The sequence below is a fragment of the Hyla sarda genome, chromosome 2, assembly GCF_029499605.1.
Source record: "Hyla sarda isolate aHylSar1 chromosome 2, aHylSar1.hap1, whole genome shotgun sequence".
NCBI lineage: Eukaryota > Metazoa > Chordata > Amphibia > Anura > Hylidae > Hyla > Hyla sarda.
Genome location: NC_079190.1, coordinates 454,932,474 through 454,956,316, shown reverse-complemented (window position 1 = coordinate 454,956,316; position 23,843 = coordinate 454,932,474). Strand labels below are relative to the sequence as shown.

Here is a 23,843-nt window from a genome sequence, read left to right as displayed (position 1 = left end):
TTACTGATGGCATATGACTGCTCCTTACATAATCATGATGAAATATATACACATAGCCAACAATTTTTCACAACTATATAAGTTTTTTTTCTTCAGACAATTATAGTAATATGTGAAGGCTGACCTGTCACTGTACACGAAAACCTTACAAGATTATAGGTAATTTTCCCAAACACTGAACATTCTTGGTAAGAGTGCATTTAACTTAATACCATTGCTACCGAATAGTTAGAGCAAACAATATTTCTTATTTCTTGTATTGCCTATGTAGCATTGAGGAAACCTTTGGAACGCCCTATGATTTTCTTTGACAAGCTATTAGTGTCCTGGTTTGAAGCAATTTCATAAAAAGAAAACAAAAGTCTCATTGCCCCTTTTTCCTTTCCTTGTATTTTTCTTTTCTTTATTCTTACTATATTCTCAGAACATTTTTAATGGAAGATAAAATTATATTTTCTACAATTTCCTTGGAGTGGAAATGAAAGTTCTAGTTTTTGGTGTCCTTAAATATAGACTGATGTACTTGAAATGTTCTTTGGCTTTCAAAATTAAATTTAAAGTTAGAGATTCAGAGGTCAGTGTAGCACTTCTTAACATCAACGATTCTTCCAACATAATGGACATTGGGGACTAAACCCTAAGGCATATTCTGCCCCTCCCCCCTTCAAAAGAATAATAATAAAATAAATAAAAAAATAGACAACATCACAGAGCTGGTGGATGCTAGAGACCTTGCGCTCCCCAAGCTTTCGTTTGAGGATGCCCAACAGATGCTCAATAAGGTTAAGGTATGGAAACATGTTTGGCCAGTCCATCACCCTTATTCTCAGCTTCTTTTTTTTAGCAAGGCTGTGGTCATCTTGGAGGTGTGTTTATGATGCTGTCATGTTTGTATGCTGCCTTGCGGCCCAGTCTCTAAATGGAGGGGTTCCTATACCGATTCAGTACGTCACAGTACATGTTGGAATTTATGGTTCCCTCAATGATCTGTAACTCCCCAGTGCCAGCAGCGCTCATGTAGCCCCAGACAATGACACTCCCACCCCCATGCTTGACTGTAGGCAAGACGTAGCTGTCTTTGTACTCCTCACATGGTTGTCACCACAAACACTTGGCACCATGTTAACTAAATACGTTTATCCTGGTTTCATCAAACAACAGGACATGGTTCCAGTGATCCATGCCCTCAGTCTGCTTGACTTCAGCAAACTGTTTGCAGGCTTTCTTGAACTTCATCTTTAGTAGAGACTTCCTTCTGGGACTAAAGCAATGCAGACCAATTTTAGGTAGTGTGTGGAGTATAGTCTGAGCACTGACAGACTGCCCCCCCCCCCCCCCCCCAACCTCTGCTGCAATACTGGCTGCACTCTTACGGTCTGGATATTATGCTGAGCATGAGCACTAAAGTTCTTTGGTCCACCATGGTGAGGCCTGTTCTGAGTGAAATCTGTTCTGTGAAAACACTGTACTGTGTTGCCCACCGTGCTGCAGCTCAGTTTCAGGGTCTTAGCAATCTTTTTATAGCCATCTTTATGTAGAACAACAATTTTTTAGTGCCATGTTGAACTTCTAGTAACCAGCATTAAAGAGTATGAGAGGGACATTTGTTCCCCATTTACACCTGAGACCTTCTCACACCAATGAGCAACAGTATACCAGAGAGGGAAAATTGCTAATCGGTCCCAATATGGACATTTCCACTTAGGGGTAGACTCACTTTTGTTGCCAAGGTTTAGACATTAATGGCCAAGGTTTATACAACAGCATCACATGTAAAACATTGTAAAACACAGGTGTAGCTGTCCCCCCCCTTAATAGTATACTATATAATTGCTATATCATTAAAGCTGTGCTCATAAATACGTCAGCTATGCCTCAAATTATTTGTATAGTATGTAGAATAGCATATCTCTGCATAATACAGTCCTGCACTTACTAGCAGCACTATATAAAAACCAAAGAATCCATCCGCACCATAAACACATACTGCATCTATGTGCAAAGGCAGACATAGTCAGTGTTCCCCCATACAATGACCATATAGAAGTAGTTACCATTTTTCGTAGAAGCTGTGCAGTTACATCCAGTGACTCATAGGTGATATCTTCATCTGACTAAAAATAGCCCTCACTAATAATGCCCCTGCAGTACCACCATATAGTAATAATGCCTCATATGGTAAAAATGTCACATTGTATCCCTATATAGTAGTAATGTCCCCCTGTGCCCCCATAGTTATAATGCCTGTTGTATGCCATATAGTAATAATGCCCTCTTTACCCTCATATAGTAATAATGCCCCCTGTGCCCCCATATAATAATGACCCATGTGCCCCAAAAGAAAAAAGTAAAGTAATACTTACCTAGTTCTGGTTCTAGAGATGTTCCTGCTCAATGTTCACTTGGAAACTGAAATATAGTATGGGGAGCTACTTTGGGGTCTGACCAATAAATAGTAATAGTATGCAAAAGGAAAAATAAAACATAAATGCTCCTTTGGGAGCAATGAATGGGATCTACCAACCTGGCAGAGTTGTGCTAATGTTAACAAAGTTCTGTCTGAAATTGGCTTCTATGGGTTCAGTTCAATGATACAGTGCATAGTGAAAGTATTCGGCCCCCTTGAACTTTTCGATCTTTTGCCACATTTCAGGCTTCAAACATAAAGATATAAAACTGTAATTTTTTGTGAAGAATCAACAATAAGTGGGACACAAATATGTCCCAAGCTTTAAACATCCCAAGGAGCACTGTGCAAGCGATAATATTGAAATGGAAGGAGTATCAGACCACTGCAAGTCTACGAAGACCTGGCCGTCCCTCTAAACTTTCAGCTCATACAAGGAGAAGACTGATCATAGATGCAGCAAAGAGGCCCATGATCACTCTGGATGACAGCTGAGGTAGGAGACTCTGTCCATAGGACAACAATCAGTCATATACTGCACAAATCTGGCCTTTATGGAAGAGTGGCAAGAAGAAAGCCATTTCTTAAAGATATCCATAAAAAGTGTTGTTTAAAGTTTGCCATAAGCCACCTGGGAGACACACCAAACATGTGGAAGAAGGTGCTCTGGTCAGATTAAACAAAATCAAACTTTTTGGCAACAATGCAAAATGTTATGTTTGGCGTAAAAGCACCCTGAACACACCATTCCCACTGTCAAACATGGTGGTGGCAGCATCATGGTTTGAGCCTGCTTTTCTTCAGCAGGGACAGGAAAGATGGTTAAAATTGATGGGAAGATGGATGGAGCCAAATACAGGACCATTCTGGAAGGAAACCTGATGGAGTCTGCAAAAGACCTGAGACTGGAACGGAGATTTGTCTTCCAACAAGACAATGATCCAAAACATAAAGCAAAATCTACAATGGAATGGTTCACAAAAACATATCCAGGTGTTAGAATGGCCAAGTCAAAGTCCAGACCTGAATCCAATCGAGAATCTGTGGAAAGAACTGAAAACTGCTGTTCACAAACGCTCTCCATCCAACCTCACTGAGCTCCAGCTGTTTTGCAAGGAGGAATGGGCAAAAAATTCAGTCTCTCGATTTGTAAAACTGATAGAGACATACCCCAAGCGACTTACAGCTGCAATCGCAGCAAAAGATGACACTACAAAGTATTAACTTAAGGGGGCTGAATAATTTTGCACGCCCAATTTTTCAGTTTTTATATTTGTTAAAAAAGTTGGAAATATCCAATAAATTTTGTTCCACTTCATGACTGTGTCCCACTTGTTGTTGATTCTTCACACAAAATTACAGTTTTATATATTTATGTTTAAAGCCTCAAATGTGGCAAAAGGTTGAAAAGTTCTAGGGGGCCGAATACTTTCACTTTGCACTGTATAGGATTTATTTTTTATTTTTTTTATTCTCAAACAAAAAGAAAAAATTCCAAAAGATACCTTTTAGGCTCAGTTTACATTGGCATTATGTTTTTTGACATCAAAAGGGCTTCCAGGATTTTTTTTTATTTGACTATGCTACAGGGGCTGTAAAGTTAGTGGAGTTCATACTATAATGTCTGCACCTGTGTGTGATCAATGGTCTTGATGATTATTTTTAAAGGGGTACTCCACTGGAAAACATTTTTTGTTTAATTAACTGATACCAGAAAGTTAAACAGATTTGTGATTTACTTCTATTTAAAAATCTTAATTCATCCAGGACTTGTCAGCTGTTGTATACTCCACAAGGAGTTATTTTATTTTTCTGTCTTACCACAGTGCTCTCTGCTGACACCTGTCCATTTTATGAACCGTCCAAATTTACTTCTGTTTAAAAATCGTAATCCATCCAGGACTTATCAGCTGTTGTATACTCCACAGGAAGTTCTATTACTTTAGAATTTCCTTTCAGTCTGACCACAGTGCTCTCTGCTGATACCATGTCAGGAACTGTCCAGAGGGGGATCCTTCTCCACAGGGCTACATGGAATTGTCCAAGGTGTGCTTTGAGGAAAAAAGTGACTTCACAATTACATGCAAGGGATCCAGGGACTTGTAGTTGGAGGAAGGGTACTCCAACAGGAAATAGCCTTTTCACAAAAAGAAAACAGCAGCTTATGGTAGACTCAGAACACATTTAGCCACAAGAGAAGCACAGATCCTTCCTAAGCATGCCCATTACTGGGCAGGTAAGTACTAAAATCACCTTTTGGTGAATCTCTGTGAAATATTCTGATGCCATGTAAATCAAGATCTTCTTTTTCTTCTTCTACTTCTTCTTCTTATTATTGTTATTATTATTATTATTATTATTATTATTCAGAATCGATCCTGACTTGATGAATCTACCTTTTTTTCTTCTTTTTTTCTTAATAATAATAATAATAATAATAATAATATAATTATTTTTTTTTTTTGACAGTAAGAATACCTATACAGGCTATAATTTTCTTGCCATAACAAGCAATAGAACAGAATGCAAGATTTCTCCTTCCAATTGACAGGACAGTTTGAAAAAACAATATTCACAAAGTAGCAGGGACTGAGTACAACCTGATAGTACTTTAAAATAATAATAATGTTAAATGGGTATTCCAGGAAAAAACTTTTTTTAAACAGATTTGTAAATTACTTCTATTAAAAAATCTTAATCCTTCAAATAGTTATTAGCTTCTGAAGTTGAGTTGTTGTTTTCTGTCCAACTGCTCTCTGATGACTCACGTCCCGGGACAGCTGTCGGGACGTGACATCATTATTGAGCAGTTAGACAGAAAACTTCAGAAGCTAATAACTATTGGAAGGATTAAGATTTTTTTAATAGAAGTAATTTACAAATCTGTTTAACTTTCCGGAGCCAGTTTGATATATATATATAAAAAAGGTTTTGCCTGGAATACCCCTTTAATTCTAAAAAATCCTAGGAATAATACTATTGCTTGTTTTTTTTTCTTCTTTATGAACAGAATAAATAAATACATAAATAATATAAATACATAAATAAAAAAATAAAAATTGGATGTTGTATTACGTGTTTGCATACATGTTCAATAAAATTAATGATTATTAAAAAAATAATGATAATACAAAAAAACTTTTTTTTGGGAGTTAGCAATAACATTGTGTTAAAAGCGAGTGCATTCTATTATTTATTTAGCCATGAATACATTTTAGAAAGGAAGAATGATAATAGAAATAATTTCTGTATTACTCACGGTTCTTGTCACCTCTCCACCTTGACCCTGGTTTAGTTTTAATATCCACAGGAGCTGCTATCTGCATTATCCCCATCAGCAGCAGCAGAGCCAGTAAAGCCATGCCCGCTTAGTGAATAAACATTATAAATCTTTCTGAGAAGCTGTGACAAACACACCGAAAAATATTTCCTCTAAAAGATATGTAAGAATAGAGATGACATCTCTAATATTCCCTTTTCAAGCCTGATGCATAATAAATATAGGCAGAATAATTACATCTCTATTGAAGTGAGAAGCTAAAGATCATTATTCCGTGAACTAGCTGGAAAAAAGAAGAGCTGACAGTCTTCTCCGGGTTTTATCAGCAACAACAAGTCTCCGTTGTTGTCTCGGTGCCTCTCAATATTTATCGAGGTTTGTCACAGCTCTGGAAGTGAGGACAGAGCTGACTCAAACATTTCCACTCTCACGTTTGTCATTGCACATGCACATAGGCAATAGAGTAAAACAGATTTCTCTTCACGCCTAAACAGTGCCGGGACATGACAAGTAAAAAATATAACCAAACATTCAGTCAAGTATCAAAGTCATCTCCTTAAAAACATCAAAAAATAGAGGTGAAATAAGGATAAGGGATAGAATGTCTGATCATGGGGGTCCCACCGCTGGGGACCCCCACAATCTAGCATGCAGCACCCACCTGTGAGCACTGCAAGAAGCGCTGGAGGCTCAAATTCTTATGCTTACGGACCACGGGGATGGAGTATCGTGAAGTCACGATACTCTGTCCCGGTGGTCAGGAGACATAAAACTTGGAGCCTCCAGCGCTTCCTTTGGATAGGGCATAAGATGTCTTACTCCTTTAAAGTGTCTTATTTATTTTTAGGAGTTTTTCTTATTTGGAGCAGTGCATGGGTTTGTATGAAAACTGAATTTCAAATTATCTAAGGCCTTGCTGACTGAAGCTCCAGCTATACTGATGCTTGAAGTGATATCACTGTTCTCAATTAGATCATTCATCCAATATGTCAAGCGCTTTCCTATATGGCTTTGAAACTTCCGTACAACTGATGCATTTTTGTAGCATCTATTCTTAGACACTCTACTAAAATGCACTCAAGGATACGTTTATCTATTACAGAGTTTCCCAAGTGGGTGTTTTCCGCTGTTTAAAAACTACAACTTCTATCAAGATTGGAGATATAGTTTTCCAACAGCTGGAGAGCCATAGCTTGGGGACTATTTAAGTTAATGGGTTAGTCCTGTTTGTGATGCCCCTAATTAGTTAAAGTTGTATCTTGGGGTGTACAAACTGTTTAATATTTGCAATTCACTATTTATTTACAATTTAAAGGGTGTAGGAATATTTATCCTCTTTCAAAGGTCAGACCCCCCATGTTATCCTGCACGGCATTCCGGCTGACCTCCAGCTTGGACCGGGGATCAACACATGCCCTCCATTCATCTTTATAGGAGAGCCGGAGATAGAAGAGTACAGCACTCAGGTATCTCTGGCTCTCCCATAAAGATGAATGGAAGGCATGTGCTGACACCCGCTCCATGCTCAAGGAGAGCCGAACTGGTGGCAGAAAGTTAAACATATTTGTAAATTACTTCTATTAAAAAATCTTAATCCTTCCAGTACTTATTAGCTGCTGAATGCTACAGAGGAAATTCCTTTCTTTTTGGAACACTGATGACATCACGAACACAGTGCTCTCTGCTGACATCTCGGTCCATTTTAGCTACCATGCATAGCAGATGCATAGCAGATGCATAGCAGATGTATGCTAAGGGCAGCATGGTGGCTCAGTGGTTAGCACTACTGCCTTGCAGTGCTGGGGATTTGGGTTCAAATCCCACTAAGGACAACAATAAATAAAGTGTTATTATTATTACAATAACGTCAGCAGAGAGAACTGTGGTCATGATGTCATCAGAGAGCATTCCAAAAAGAAAAGAATTTCCTCTGTAGAATTCAGCAGCTAATAAGTACATGAAGGATTAAGCTTTTTTAATAGAAGTAATTTACAAATATGTTTAACTTTCTGCCACCAGTTGATTTAAAAGAAAAAAGGTTTTCCCTGGAGTACCCCTTTAAGTGCATGGACTGCTGTGGGAGTTACCAGCGCACATTTAACAATCAGAAATACATCCAGCACAAGGGAATAGCTTACTCGTTGGTTATTTTTATTGTCAGGTAAAAGCTGGTTACACACACAAGAGGTACAACTGATGCGTTTTGGCACTCTTACCTTAGTTGAAGATGACTGCGAATAAAGCACAAATGTCAAAACACGTCAGTTGGACCTCTTTCTTTCTGTAGTGTAACAAGTGTTTACCTAATGACAAATTATCACTGAAGAGCAAGCTATTCCATTGTGCTAGACCTATTTATGATTGTTATATTGTATCTATAAAGCACTTTCTAACTTTTGTCTCAACCCCATTTCTCATAGTCTGTAAACTCTCATGGGCAGGGCCTTTACTCCAAATGTTTAAATAATTAGTGTGTAATATTGCAATGTCTGATACTTGTCTTTTTTTTGTTCCCCCCCAAATAGCTGCAAAATGTGTTGCCACTATATAAATAAATATTATTAATATTATATTATTATAATTATCCCTTATAGAGCATATGCATAGATCTTGTCTAGATTAGACGACATCTTCAATATTTCAATGGCTTAAAACTTTAAACTGTAAGGAATCAACAGGAAAGGGAGCAAAAAAAAAAATGTCCTTTGCAAGCTGGAAGAGAGATATGCAAATTGTACTTCTTGCTGTCATTTTCTAATAGAGAACATAATATAAAGGGAATCTTTAATTGGTTGTCTGGTTACAGAAGCCAGAGGTTCAAGGCATAAGTAAGACAAATTAAGTAATAAAAGCCAATAACTGAACGTAGCTGTGTATATTAAACAGAAAGGCGGCTAACAAGACATTACAAGTTACATTAAAATACAACACATTCTCCTATGCCCCAGAAAAGTGATGAGTTAGTGCACTACACTAACATTTGGGGGAAGGTCATATCTAGGACTTTCTACAAAGATACATTAACACAAACATGAAGCTCGGTAAGGAAGGTTTCGGCTACTTGGACTACATGTTCATGAATCTCCACAAAGGTCAAAATTACCGTATTTATCGGGGTATACCACGCACCGGCCTATAACACGCACCCTCATTTTACCAAGGATATTTGGGTAAAAAAAGTTTTTTACCCAAATATCCATGGGAAAATGAGGGTGCGTGTGTGCGCGTGTATACCCCGATACAGCCCCAGGAAAGGCAGGGGGAGAGAGGCTGTCGCTGCCCGCTTCTCTTCCCCTGCCTTTCCTGGGGTCTAGAGCGCTGCTGTCGGCCCTTCTCACCCCCTGGCTATCGGCGCCGCTGCCCGTTCTGTCCCTCTGACTATCGGTGCCGGCGCCGATAGCCATGGGGAGAGAAGCGGCGCCGACAGCCAGGGGGAGAGAAGGGGCAGCGGCACCCATTGCCGGCGCCGCTGCCCCGTTGCCTCCCCCCATCCCCGGTGGCATAATTACCTGAGTCGGGTCCGCGCTGCTGCAGGCCTCCGGCGTGCGTCCCCTGCGTCGTTGCTATGCACGGCGCGGCGCACTGACGTCATGCGCATAGCAACGACGCCGGGGATGCACACCGGAGGCCTGCAGCAGCGCGGACCCGACTCAGGTAATTATGCCACCAGGGATGGGGGAAGGCAACGGGGCAGCGGCGCCGGCAACGGGTGCCGCTGCCCCTTCTCTCCCCCTGGCTGTCGGCGCCGCTTCTCTCCCCCTGGCTATCAGCGCCGGCAGCGGCGCCGATAACCAGGGGGAGAGAAGGGCCGGCAGCAGGGCTCTAGACCCCAGGAAAGGCAGGGGGAGAGAAGCGGGCAGCGACGGCCTCTCTCCCCCTGCCTTTCCTGGGGGTGTATCGGCGTGTAACACGCACACAGACTTTAGGCTAAAAATTTTAGCCTAAAAAGTGCGTGTTATACGCCGATAAATACGGTACCTTGTTTGCTGTCATGGGATTTGGGACAGTTTTCATACTTTTTTTTATTTGCACAAATAAAAACGAGATTATATTATAAACCCATAACCACATATTTTGTTTACACCTGGCACATTTCGAGAATACCATCCAGCACTTTACACAAATGAGCACCGTCATGCAATTTCATATAACCTTTCATGCTTATGCATATAGGTCTGTGTCAAGCTGAGCCTTAGATGCACAATGCCTTGTACAGAAAAAAATTCAGGATTTATAGAATTCATACATGCCACTTGTGCCAATGTTACCCAATTTGATTCATGGAGTCACTAAATGGCCGGAGAAGAGGCAACAAAAAAAAATAGATGGGCACTGGCTTATCTTTTCCCACCTGCAGTAACAAAATAGTAAATAAATACATAAATAAATACAATAATACAAAAAAATAATACATAAATAAATACATATTTATCTTATACCTTTGGGGTCAATGGATGGTGTACATAGTTTAGAGATCACAATAACATGCTGTTCTTCCTCCCTTATCACTTGCAGTTGCCTCCTCATATCTTTTCACTACACAGAGTATGTGACTCTAGCTTCCCGACTCTTGATTATCAAATCTAGTTGCCCCTCTAATATAAAACTATGTCATCTTGTGGTTTATTTTTGTGCTTTTAAATATATTCTCCTCCTTTGCTATGTTGATTCCCTTTATATATACAAGTCTCTATCATATCCCCTCAGTCTCTTCTTTCTTCCAAGCTATACATGTTAAGGTCCTTTCAACCTTTCCTGGTAAGTTTTAACCCGCAATCCACGTACAAATTTTGTATCTTCTCTGAACCCTTTTTAAAGTATCTATATCTTTCTGGAGATATGACCTCCAGTACTGCACACAATACTTCAATTGAGGTCTCACTAATGCTCTGTACATGAGCACTTCCCTCTCTACTGCTAATAACTCACTCTATATACCCATGACCACTTCCCTCTACTGCTAATACCTCTACCTATACACCCATGAGCACTTCCCTCTTCTGCTAATACTTACCTCTCCCTATACACCCATGAGCACTTCCATCTTTCTACTGCTAATACCTCTCCCTATACACCCATGAGCACTTCCCTCTGTACTGCTAATACCTCTCCCTATACACCCATGAGCCCTTCCCTCTACTGCTTTTACATCTCCATATACATTTATGAGCTCTTCCCTCTTTCTACTGCTAATACCTCCCCCTATACACACAAGTATTTGCAATCATTTCCTGCTGCTCTATGACATTACCTGCCAATCTTTAAATCTTCTGAAATAATGACCCCTAAATCCCTTTTACTCTGTACTGTGGGACTGTATCATTGGGGGCAATTTATGAAAACCAGTACAGATAAAAAGTTGACCAGTTGCCCATAGCAACCAATCAGATTGCTTCTTTAATTTTTCAGAGGCCTTTTAAAAAATAAAAGCGATCTGATTGGTTTCTATGGGCAACTGGTGGCCTTCTCCTCTGCACAGGTTTTTTAAAAATATCTCCCCGATTGTCCCACCCCTGAGCAACAGGATAAAGGGGGCCATTTATCATTGTATTTAGAGCTGTTTTTTGTGTGTAGATTTGTGTGTAGTTTTGACGCAGCACTGCACCTTAGGCTATTTTTGCGATTTTTTTGGTTTACACCTTTTTTTTAAAAGAGTGAACAGACAGCTGTTAAGGTTAGTCTTGTGCAGTGGTAATGAATTTATCAACTGCAGCTTTCTAAAAAAGTTGCAAAAACCACCAAAAACTCACACTACTACACCAGCCGAGACGTAGCCTAGCTTTTTGGTGTATGTGAAGAGTGAGATTTCAGAAAATGTGTACCTCCACAAAATTTATCAAATGCCTTGCGGCCGTTTAATACATTTGGGGGAGCCACGCACAAATGTCTGAACTATAAAAATATATTGTTATTTAAACCACATGGTCAATGGCGTACACGCAAAAAAAAATTGAAAAGTCCAAAATAGCTTATTTTTGGTCACTTTTTATACCATAAAAAAATGAATAAAAAGCAATCAAAAAGTCAGATCAACACAAAAATGATAACGATAAAAACTACAAACCACAGTGCCCTCATATAGCCTCATATGCAGAAAATAAGTAGGGTATAATTTTAATCATATGGACCTACAGAATAAAGAGAAGGTGTCATTTTTACCCAAAAATGTACTGCATAGAAACGGAAGCCCCCAAAAGTTACAAAATGGTGTTTTTCTTCAATTTTGTCACACAATGATTTTTTTATTTTTTTGTTTCGCTGTAGATTTTTGGGTAAAATGACTGTTGTCATTACAAATTTGAATTGGTGGCACAAAAAATAAGCCATCGTGTGACACTCGGTCCTTAAGGGGTTAATCAATTTTATCTTATAAGTTGCAAATATGGCTCACTAATAGAAAATAAGTTCATCACAAAGACGCCACCAAGGAAATGTTCACATTTTGTTTATATTTATTCATGGACTGTTGGATACAAAGATAAATAGACTTTCCAGATCAAATGTGTAATCTTTAGATAAAGTCCACGGAGATTTACTTCCAAGGATATAGACAGAATTTCACTTGTATTTAATGTTTTATTGAAAAATATTGACTGTATCATGTTTCATACAGAAACTGTACATCTAGGTATAACCAGATCTACACAACTTACACCACCTATTACTTAGTCTAATCTATTATTCTTCTTGTCTGAACAAGCGTCCTATTTATTTGTCACAGATAAAACATAATGACATTCATGCTCATGCCAATATTAACTGCACACTGGGCTTACATAACTAATCGATGGGTCGTTTTTATCCAAGCATTCAAGGTTATACCACAATCAATACCGCACATAACATCAAAAGCATAAAAAGAAAAAAATATATATTCATTACACTATATCTACAAAGAATGGGAAATGAATTCTCAAGAGCGAGCCTGATTTACTAATAGGACTCCATCAGGAAAAGGTAATAATTTCAGTCAGGCAGAATTAGAAATTTGTGTTAAAATATATTGAGCTTGACTGAGTGCGTGTACTTACATCTGCATTATGCTATGGCTCAATGGGTTAAATGAAAAAGCTACATGCTGAGGAGCACAGAGCGTTGACTGTAATAAAAAGCATTTTTTAACTGTATGTTTTCATATCAGTGCTCTGAATATGACAGTAGAGAACTGGGTATTACTTTAGAAAAATAGAAGATGCAGTGTACTTAATGTTCCGATCATGTACTTCCAGAGATGTGGATATTCTAAGGACCGAGGAGACTCATGTGAGCAACACTTAAATCGTTCATTTTCAACTAACCTATTAAGTTATTAAAAACTCATCTGAGTGTCTGATTGTGGGAGGGGCACTTAACCCCCTGCGATCTCCAGAATGAGCCCGGCTCTTCCCACTGAGCACTCTGGCCTTTGCTAGACAAACTAGTCTCGGCAGTAACAGACCACTCACAGTGGTGTCCCACATCAGTCAGTGATTGGTTGAGAGGGCCATTGCTGGGAAGAGGTATAGACTTGAGGGTCATCAGCACAGAGATGGTACTCGAACCAAATCTACTGATGGGGGATGTGTAGAGAGAAAAGAGGAGATGACTGATCTCTGAGCTAAGCTTGCAGGCAGCTATTCTCCCGTTTGGTTTGTAGGTACCAAATTTAGGGGGTCTAACTGTAGCTATACTACAGGGTGGGCCATTTATATGGATACACCTTAATAAAATGGGAATGGTTGGTGATATTAACTTCCTGTTTGTGGCACATTAGTATATGTGAGGGGAGAAACTTTTCAAGATGGGTGGTGACCATGGCGGCCATTTTTAAGTCGGACATTTTGAATCCAACTTTTGTTTTTTTAATAGGAAGAGGGCTATGTGACACATCAAACTTATTGGAAATTTCACAAGAAAAACAATGATGGTTTTTAACGTAACTTTATTCTTTCATGAGTTATTTACAAGTTTCTGACCACTTATAAAATGTGTTCAATGTGCTGCCCATTGTGTTGGATTGTCAATGCAACCCTCTTCTCCCACTCTTCACACACTGATAGCAACACCGCAGGAGAAATGCTAGCACAGGCTTCCAGTATCCGTAGTTTCAGGTGTTGCACATCTCGTATCTTCACAGCATAGACAATTGCCTTCAGATGACCCCAAAGATAAAAGTCTAAGGGGGTCAGATCGGGGGACCTTGGGGGCCATTCAACTGGCCCACGACGACCAATCCACTTTCCAGGAAACTGTTCATCTAGGAATGCTCGGACCTGACACCCATAATGTGGTGGTGCACCATCTTGCTAGAAAAACTCAGGGAACGTGCCAGCTTCAGTGCATAAAGAGGGAAACACATAATCATGTAGCAATTTTGCATATCCAGTGGCCTTGAGGTCTCCATTGATGAAGAATGGCCCCACTATCTTTGTACCCCATATACCACACCATACCATCATTTTTGTGTTCCAACAGTCTTGGAGGGATCTATCCAATGTGGGTTAGTGTCAGACCAATAGCGGTAGTTTTGTTTGTTAACTTCACCATTCACATAAAAGTTTGCCTCATTACTGAACAAAATCTTCTGCGTAAACTGAGGGTCCTGTTCCAATTTTTGTTTTTCCCATTCTGCAGCACCTGAAACTACGGATACTGGAAGCCTATGCTAGCATTTCTCCTGCGGTGTATATAGTAGTATATAGCAGTGTATACGGATACTGGAAGCCTGTGCTAGCATTTCTCCTGCGTTGTTGCTATCAGTGTGTGAAGAGTGGGAGAAGAGGGTTGCATTGACAATCCAACACAATGGGCAGCACATTGAACACATTTGAACAAGTGGTCAGAAACTTGTAAATAACTCATGAAAGAATAAAGTTATGTTAAAACCAAGCACATCATTGTTTTTCTGGTGAAATTCCCAATAAGTTTGATGTGTCACATGACCCTCTTCCTATTGAAAAACCAAAAGTTGGATTCAAAATGGCCGACTTAAAAATGGCCACCATGGTCACTACCCTGTTCCCCCCCACATATACTAATGTGCCACAAACAAGAAGTTAATATCACCAACCATTCCCATTTTATTAAGTTGTATCCTTATAAATGGCCCACCCTGTACAATCCAAAGCAGCTGACTATAAAACAATTGGTGATAACTAGGTAATACAGTTTTTTGCACAGCACACTTCTTACATACATATAAATATAAAAATGTAACTTTTCTTATATAAACGTAGTATGTTATACTATTATACAGGGAACATGCTGAATTCATACCCATCATGTAACATTGACCTGTATAAATAATACATTTATAGCGACAAGCAGGTTTCCTTACTTTTTTTATATATATATTATGAGTATTTTTAGTAACAGGGAGAAATGTTCTGCTTCCCTAATTTGAATTGGCCCCATGGAGCTTTTATGTGGGAAGCTTTGAAATGATGTTGTCATGTGCTGCTGACTGGAGGAAATGGTTGGAATTCTGGGAGCTGGAATTAATTACCTTCTTCATGCCAAAATAGAAAAGTACAAAGGGAAGATAAATAAATCATTTCAGCTGAAATACGGTTCACCCGAAGAAATCAGAAACCTCAAGAAGTTACTAAAAGATGGAAAATAGCTGGAAAGTCATATGAGATAGATAGATTTGATAGATATGATAGATAGATGGATAAACACATTTACTATGTGTTTAAGACACTTTCTGCACTTTGCTTGACAAAAGGGTGTGGCTTAGAAGAACTAGGTATGGATTGAAATTTTACATTATTATGTAAAGATATGCTTTATGAATCAGGGTGTGGATTGAAACCACTGTCTGTGTACCAAAATTGCACCAAAAATATTGGCATCTTGTAAATCAACCAATAGGACGTACAAAGAGCATAAAGAGCCACTGAATTTACCACATTTTTGGAGGGATTGGGAGTTTAATCCGTCTAATATGAGATAGGGACATGCAAACTTGCCCTGTTTATTTCCTGAACACAATACAACTGTATCACATTATGTTGTCCTTGAACGAGCCAAGTCTTTTTCCAACTAGCCAAGAACATAGATAGGAAATATCTGTTCTTAATAAATTTCCTATTGCAATACATGATACCCAGCAATATGCATGTGATTACTGCATGGAAGAACACATTCAACTTGGACCAGAAAGACAGAGAAGATAGTTCTAATACACAGCAAAAGAACTGTGTGTAACCTAGAAAACTGGATTATAAATTAGACCATACTCAGGATACTCAAAAATAAACAGAAGTATCCTGTGTCCACCAATAGGCAGTAGGTAAGACAAGAGGAATTTTAGATTAACCATGTGATTATATTGTCTATCTTTTAGTAAAGTTGTTATATTTGGGGAATTTTTTTTTATCTACTTATGTATGCAAATATAATATTATGCAAAATCTATTATATATATATATATATATATATATATATATATATATACACACATTTAATATAATAATATATAAATAACATGTTAGTAAATTATATATTTATATATATATATATATATATATATATATATATATATATATATATATACAATATATAACATATTATATTATTAAAATAATCTGTCTATGTAGAATAAGTGTTTGAAATAAATATCCACCTTACACAGTGCTATTTTTGGTCAAAATCTCTGATCATGATGTTTGTTAAAGGAGTACTCCGGTGGAAATCAATTTTATTTTTAATCAGCTGGTGCCAGAAAGTTATGCAGATTTGTTAATTACTACTATTAAAACATCTTAATCTTTCCAGTACTTATCAGCTGCTGTATACTACAGAGAAAGTTATTTTCTTTTTGAATTTCCTTTCTGTCTGACCACAGTGCTCTCTGCTGAAACCTCTGTCCATGTCAGGACAATCCCGGACATGGACAGAGGTGTCAGCAGAGAGCACTGTGGACAGATAAAAAAAGTAATTCAGAAAGAAAAGAACTTTCTCTGTAGTATACAGCAGCTGATAAGTACTGGAAGGATTAAGATTTTTTTTAATAGAAGTAAGTTACAAATCTGTATATTTTTCTGGTTGATTTAAAATAAATAGTTTTCTACCTGAGTACCCCTTTAAGTATTTGTATAACCATCGGGGCTTTGATTTCCTTACCCAGCGCTCCTAATCTCCTGCATAGACCAAATGTTATGTAGGGTATTTTGGAGTACTGTATTAGGAAAATGGAAATTCTGCTGAAATAAAAAGATGTAAAATAAAAAAAATGATCCTGTCCAGGTATGCTTGGAGGTGTAGTTTTGCTACAGCTGAAGACACCTTGCTCGGGAAATACTTAGGAATATTTTTACGTCAAGCCTGCCACTTTATGCCACACCTGCCACTTTTGAAAAAGAAGACTGGGCTTTATATCAAATGGGAAGGCCACTGCATTTACTATACTTTACACCAATAGCATAAATTACAGTGGATATCTACCAAGTTTGTAGTTTGTGTAAATTCCCATGGCTTCCACATAGGCAGCCACAGATGTGCTAGATTTCTTGAGAGACTTGCAAATTATCGGTATTAATAAATCCTTCCAATGTTTTTAAAATTTTAATTTATTTCATCTTTAGATCCATACACACCCAGGCACGATCTTTTAATGATTATAAAGTAGTCGTAATAAGTGTATCTGACATTTCAGGTATTTATTTTTACAAATAAACAATTTTCTAGCCATAAGTTGTATACAGTATTTTTCAGCACATTTCTACTCTGCAGGCTTAATCTGCAACGTTCAGTTCTCCTAGAGCTGATAGGAGGACACTAATGTCTACAGAGTCTGCCATACCCTACACACACACACACACACACAGGGTAGGAGATCCTGTACTTTTATGTTTCTGTAAATTGCCTAAAGTTTTGCGGCTGTCTATAAAGCTCTGGGGTGAAGATCTCTTACTTATAAAGCTGTCCATGCTGTCTCTTTCTCTTCAGCCTGGGTATATTCACAGGCACGTCCCCTTCCATCCGCCTCCTTCTCCTACCCCCTTCATAGACTTTTATTGCTTGTAATTTGATCCCAGAATAAGCTTTAGGACAAAACTAAGTGGAAGAGTTTAGCAGCTGAAGGTAAGGAGTTTGATAAGATGAGAAAGAAAAAAGAAAAAAGTTTTTGTTTTTTCTTATTAAAAAGTTGTGCTATGACTTTTGTCAACAACAAAACATGAGGAGGGGAACAGAAAAAAGGGAGGGTTACAATTTTTTTTATGTTAGCTTCTACAATTGATCTATGCAGAGTTTGTTGAAATGACAGTACCTTTTAAAAGCTTTTGCTATTTTCTAATATAATTTGTATCTTAGTGCTTCATATTTTTCAGGATTTCAAGCCAGGGAGGCCCCAAAAACAAAAGGATCACATAGTTGAAATCCAACAGGCTTGACTCTTCTTTCCCCCAACATCTGTCATTGGGGGAATGTCTTGAGGCCACCTCACATTTGATCGTCATCCGGTACCACCCAAAATCATAGGGTTTAGCCAACACTAATTCAATGTGTTTGGTCAGCTTTCAGCTTTGGCTTGCTGTCAAATAATAGGAAAAAAAATCTCAAATGTCCACAGTAAGTCTTTTTTTTTTTTTTCTGAAAACGAGATGACCCATGGCCCAGTTATGAGACATTTTAAAATCACAAAAAAATTGTTGCATAGTAATACTATTGATACCTGACTTAATATGGCATGATCTGTATATATTTTATAGACAGCCTTTACAAGGTCACAGTTAAAAATAATTATGTATTCCATATTATTTTAACACTTAGATAGCTCCTGGGGCAAGAATATGAAATATATCTCCAGAGACCTAAGTCGTATTGTTCAGGTTCACAGAAATGTAAATGAATGTTACAACTTTCTTTACGGTCGGCTTCAGTCTAACATTCAGCTATTTTACCTTCCAGTGAATTTTCATGTATCCCTAAATTGGACATATTTCTAATTTGGCTGGTACTTCAGTGAAACCAAAGAAATTCTACAAGTGTTGTTCTTGGCCTAAACCATCCTGTGTTAAGCTTGCCGAATGTACCTCTTAAGACCTTGCTCTTAGAAAAAACATGTCTTCCAAAGAGTATACTGCCAATTAACATTCATACGGCTGCATGATTTTTCTCCAATGTAATAAAAGTCCTATTATAAACACAGAAAAACAACCTACGCTGCTGAAATGTTTACATACGGGCATGTGATGGACAGGGATAATGGCAACATCAATCACATATGCGTATTTATAATACAGTGGGAATTTGGCCTTCGGGTCCTGATTACATCTGACACCATTAAATAGTGGCTATTGAAACCAAACAATACCAAAAACAACATTTACTAAGTTATTCTAAAGAAATCAGGCATTCATGCCTGGAAAAAAAAAAAGCAATATTAGATCCCAGAATTATTATTTGTTTTAACTATAATTAGATTATCTTTATTTAAAGGAAACTTCAGAATACATTTTATTGTACATTAGCAACTCAAATTATATTAACGTCTACAACACTTTTTTATTGCTGAATGAGAAAAAACAGCACTCATGGCAAAGACAATCTCCTGAACCCAAGGTGAGGAATTGCATACAGTTTTTTTATTTAAATCAATAAAGCAATGTTAGTGTTAATTCTACAATTGACCATTTATGTAATGGCTCCATTATCAAATGCTATGATGACTTAGGTGCTGCAGGGTAATGTACAAAATTCATAGCGCTCCAAAAATGAGCCCCAATGATACTGTTGTTTCTCTAAATGTATTTAGACTTTACTTAATAAAAGTTAATGCTTTTATTTTAAATTACTAACTATGATGTTTCATTTAATAAAATATGTTCTGATTTCAAGGATGCCATTTTCTCATATTCATTACATATACAGTAACATTCTAGCCAAACCATCCACAGACTGCAATCCACACCACAAGCACTGGGTGGCTGAACATAGACCAATACGGTAGACTAATATGGTGGTCCCAGAGGATATCACGGCTTCAGGTTATAATGTGTTCAATATACAATGCCACGGGCAGTCCAGATCCATCACATGTGATGATGGCTGCAAGATCCCACCAGTAGAGATGCCGCAAATTGTTTGCCGGTGAACAGTTCCCGGCGAATTTAGCATGATCCCCGGGAGAACGTATATGAAGTTTGATACGCCCCCTATACTTTAACATTGCAGTAAACTTTGACCCTGTGAGTCCGAGTCAGCAGACACATTACAGCCAATCAGCAGCAGTTCCTCCCTTCCAGACCCTCCTACCTCTTGCACTGATGCCATTTTACCCTCATTCAGCATGCTGCAGGCTTAGGAAGTGGAGGGTCAGAGAAGCTGCTCCTGCTGTATAGGGAAAGCGAAATCTAGGTTGCTGCTAGGTGGTGTATTCAGGATCCAGTTTACTTCAAAAGCACTAGTGTAACATCTGCTTTAAGGACACCACCCAAAAAAAGCCCTTTTTAAGGCTGAAAGATAGCAGTCCGTGTGTCTTGCAACAGCTGGAGGCACCCTGGTTGGGGACCACTGCTTTAAAGGGGAACTCCGCTGGCAAGCTTTTTTGCTCATTGTCACACTAGTGCAAATCACATTTGGTGTGACAGTTGTGCAAATAAATTTTTTTTTAACTTTTTTGGCTGTTAAATAAAACCAGTCGTCACTGTCAGTTCACGTCACAGTTGCCAGTTTTTTTGCCTGCAGGGCAAATTGTGTCACTCTAGTGCAAATCACATTAGGTGTGACAGTTGTGCAAATAAAAAAAATATTACTTTTTTGGCTGTTAAATAAAACCAGTCGTCACTGTCAGTTCACGTCACAGTTGCCAGGTTTTTTTGCCTGCAGGGCAAATTGTGTCACCCTAGTGCAAATCACATTAGGTGTGACAGTTGTGCAAATTAAAAAAATATATACCTTTTTTGGCTGTTAAATAAAACCAGTCGTCACTGTCAGTTCACATCACAGTTGCCAGTTTTTTTTTTTTTCCCTGCAGGGCAAATTGTGTCACCTTAGTGCAAATCACATTAGGTGTGACAGTTGTGCAAATTTAAAAAATAAAAAATACCTTTTTTGGCTGTTAAATAAAACCAGTCACTGTCAGTTCATGTCACATTTGCCAGTTTGATTGCCTGCAGGGCAAATTGTGTCACCCTAGTGCAAATCACATTTGGTGTGACACTTGTGCAAATTTAACCAAAAAAATGACAGGCAGAGGAAGGCCACCCCGCAGGGGCCATCGTGGAGCTGGGATTCCCTTTGGCCCTAGAATGGCCAGTGTTCAGAGGCCACGTACCATGAACCCCCAAAGTTCTGAGGACTTAGTTGACTGGCTATCACAAGACAACCAATCTACTACAGCTTCCGCTCGGAACCTTGATGCACCATCCTTTTCCTCCTCTAGCTTAGCCTCGGGCACCTCTCATGCTACCACTTGCCTGCCTGCCGCCACCACCAACACTAGCACTACAGCAGCTTTACTTGATCCGTCAGAGGAGTTATTTACACATCAGTTTGAAGACATGAGTGATGCGCAACCATTATTGCCAGAGGATGTAGTTAACAGGGATATGTCTCAGTCAGGCAGTATTACACACATGGACGTACGGTGTGATGATGATGTTGGACCCGCTGCTGCTTCCTTTCTTGAGGTGTCAGATAGCGGTGAAGGTGTTGATGATGACGATGTGTCCGTGGATGCCACGTGGGTGCCCGCTAGAAGAGAAGAAGAGGGGGAAAGTTCAGATGGGGAGACAGAGAGGAGGAGGAGACGAGTTGGAAGCAGGGGGAGGTCGTCGCAAGGAGCTAGTGGCACAGTCAGACAGCATGCATCGGCACCCGGGGTCAGCCAGACGGGACGCCAATCAACGCATGCTATTGCCACCACCAGAATGCCGTCATCGCAGAGCTCAGCAGTGTGGCATTTTTTTTGTGTGTCTGCCTCTGACAACAGCGAGGCCATTTGTAACCTGTGCCAGAAGAAACTGAGTCGTGGGAAGTCCAACACCCACCTAGGCACAACTGCTTTGCGAAGGCACATGATGTCACATCACAAACGCCTATGGGATCAATATGTCAGTATAAGCATGACACAAAGTCAAAGCCACCATCCTCCTCCTGGTCCAACATCTTCAGCCAGGTCAACCACTGCTGCCCTCCTTGCCCCCTCTCAACCATCTGCCTCTCGCCTTGAGCAGTTCCTGCTCATCTGCCCACAGTCAGGTGTCTGTCAAGGAGATGTTTGAGCACAAGAAGCCAATGTCTCAAAGTCACCCCTTAGCCCGGGATCTGATAGCTGGCTTGTCGGAACTGCTAGCCTGCCAGCTTTTACCATACAAGCTGGTTGAGTCTGAGGCCTTTAAAAAATTTGTAGCCATTGGGACACCACAGTGGAAGGTACCCGGACTAAATTTTTTTGCACAAAAGGCAATCCCTAACCTTTACTCCATTGTGCAAAAGGAAATTATGGCATGTCTGGCACACAGTGTAGGGGCAAGGGTCCATCTGGCCACTGATACCTGGTCTGCAAAGCATGGTCAGGGCAGGTATATCACCTACACTGTGCATTGGGTAAACCTGGTGACGGCTGCCAAGCATGGAATGCGTGGCTCTGCAGAGGAGTTGGTGACACTGCCACGACTTGCAGGCAGGCCTGCTGCCACTTCCTCTACTCCTCCTACTCCATCCTCTTACATAACATCCTCGGCCGAGTCCTCTTCCACTGCTGTGTCTTGCTCCACAACACCGGCACTCCCCAGCTCCCCAGGTGTTATTCCACATCCCGGATACGGCAGTGTCACGCCATCTTGGGGTTGACTTGCCTCAAAGCGGAGAGTCACACCGCACCAGTGCTCCTGTCAGCCCTGAACAGGCTGTCCAGTGGCTGACTTCGCACCAACTGGAGATCGGCAAGGTGGTTTGTGACAACGGAACAAATTTGTTGGCGGCATTGAGGTTGGGCAAGTTGACACATGTGCCGTGCATGGCACATGTGTGTAATCTGATTGTACAACGCTTTGTGCTCAAGTACCCAGGCTTACAGGATGTCCTGAAGCAGGATATCCAGCGGCAAAACAACATACCAGTGAGGCGCTTGATTTGCGACAGCCTGACACGTTGGAATTCAACACTCCTAATGTTCGACCGCCTGCTCCTACAAGAAAAAGCCGTCAACGAATATTTGTATGACCGGGGTGCTAGGACATCATCTGCGGAGCTGGGAATTTTTTTGCCACGTTACTGGAGGCTCATGCACAATGCCTGTAGGCTCATGCGTCCTTTTGAGGAGGTGACAAACCTGGTCTGTCACACCGAAGGCACCATCAGCGACATCATACCGTTTGTTTTCTTCCTGGAGCGTGCCCTGCGAAGAGTGCTGGATCAGGCAGTAGATGACCGTGAAGAGGAAGAGTTGTGGACACCATCACCACCAGAAACAGCTTTATCAGCATCACTTGCTGGACCTGAGGCATCGCTGGAAGAGGATTCTGAGGTAGAGGAGTCAGAGGAGGAATGTGGCTTTGAAGAGGAGGAGGAAGACCAACCACAGCAGGCATCTCAGGGTGCTCCTTGTCACCTATCTGGTTCCCGTGGTGTTGTATGTGGTTGGGGGGAAGAAGATGATACCTTCCCTGACATCAGTAAGGACAAGGAAGGGGACATGAGTAACTCGGCATCCTTCCTTGTGCAAATGGGGTCTTTCATGCTGTGGTGCCTGTTGAGGGACCCTCGTATAAAAAGGATGAAGGAGAACGACCTGTACTGCGTGTCCACGCTACTAGACCCCCGGTATAAACATAAATTGCCTGACATGTTACCGCATTACATCAAGGCGGAAGGGATTCAGCAGGTCCAAAATAAATTAAGAAGTATGCTGTACACAGCGTATAAGGGTCATGTCACAGCACAACAGGGATCTAACAGGGGAAGAGGTAAAAGTAATCCTCCTCCTCCTCCCACAAACACACCGGCAAGGACAGGATGCTTTACAGTCATGCTGTTGATGGAGGACATGTGGAGCTTTTTAAGTCCTACGCACCACCTCAGCCCTTCGGGGTCCACCATCAGAGAACGACTTGACCAACAGGTAGCAGACTACCTGGCCTTATCCTCAGATATCAACTCTCTGAGAAGCGATGAACCCCTTGACTACTGGGTGTGCCGGCTTGACCTGTGGCCTGAGCTATCCCA

General features: G+C 40.0%; 1 protein-coding gene across 2 annotated transcripts in view; it reads right to left on the bottom strand.

The window, feature by feature from the left end:
• The window catches only part of ROBO1 (roundabout guidance receptor 1), a 1,216,262-nt gene that overhangs the window by 761,074 nt on the left and 431,345 nt on the right, over nt 1-23,843 (bottom strand). Inside the window, exon 1 of one of the 2 annotated variants that reach the window (XM_056559367.1) lies at nt 5,667-5,853. The exons of the other annotated variant lie outside the window; for it this stretch is intronic. Within the exon in view, the coding sequence (XP_056415342.1) occupies nt 5,667-5,769 (103 nt within the window). The 5' untranslated portion in view covers nt 5,770-5,853. Of the gene's footprint in view, nt 1-5,666; nt 5,854-23,843 lie in introns of those variants that run through there. 2 annotated transcript variants of the gene reach the window in all.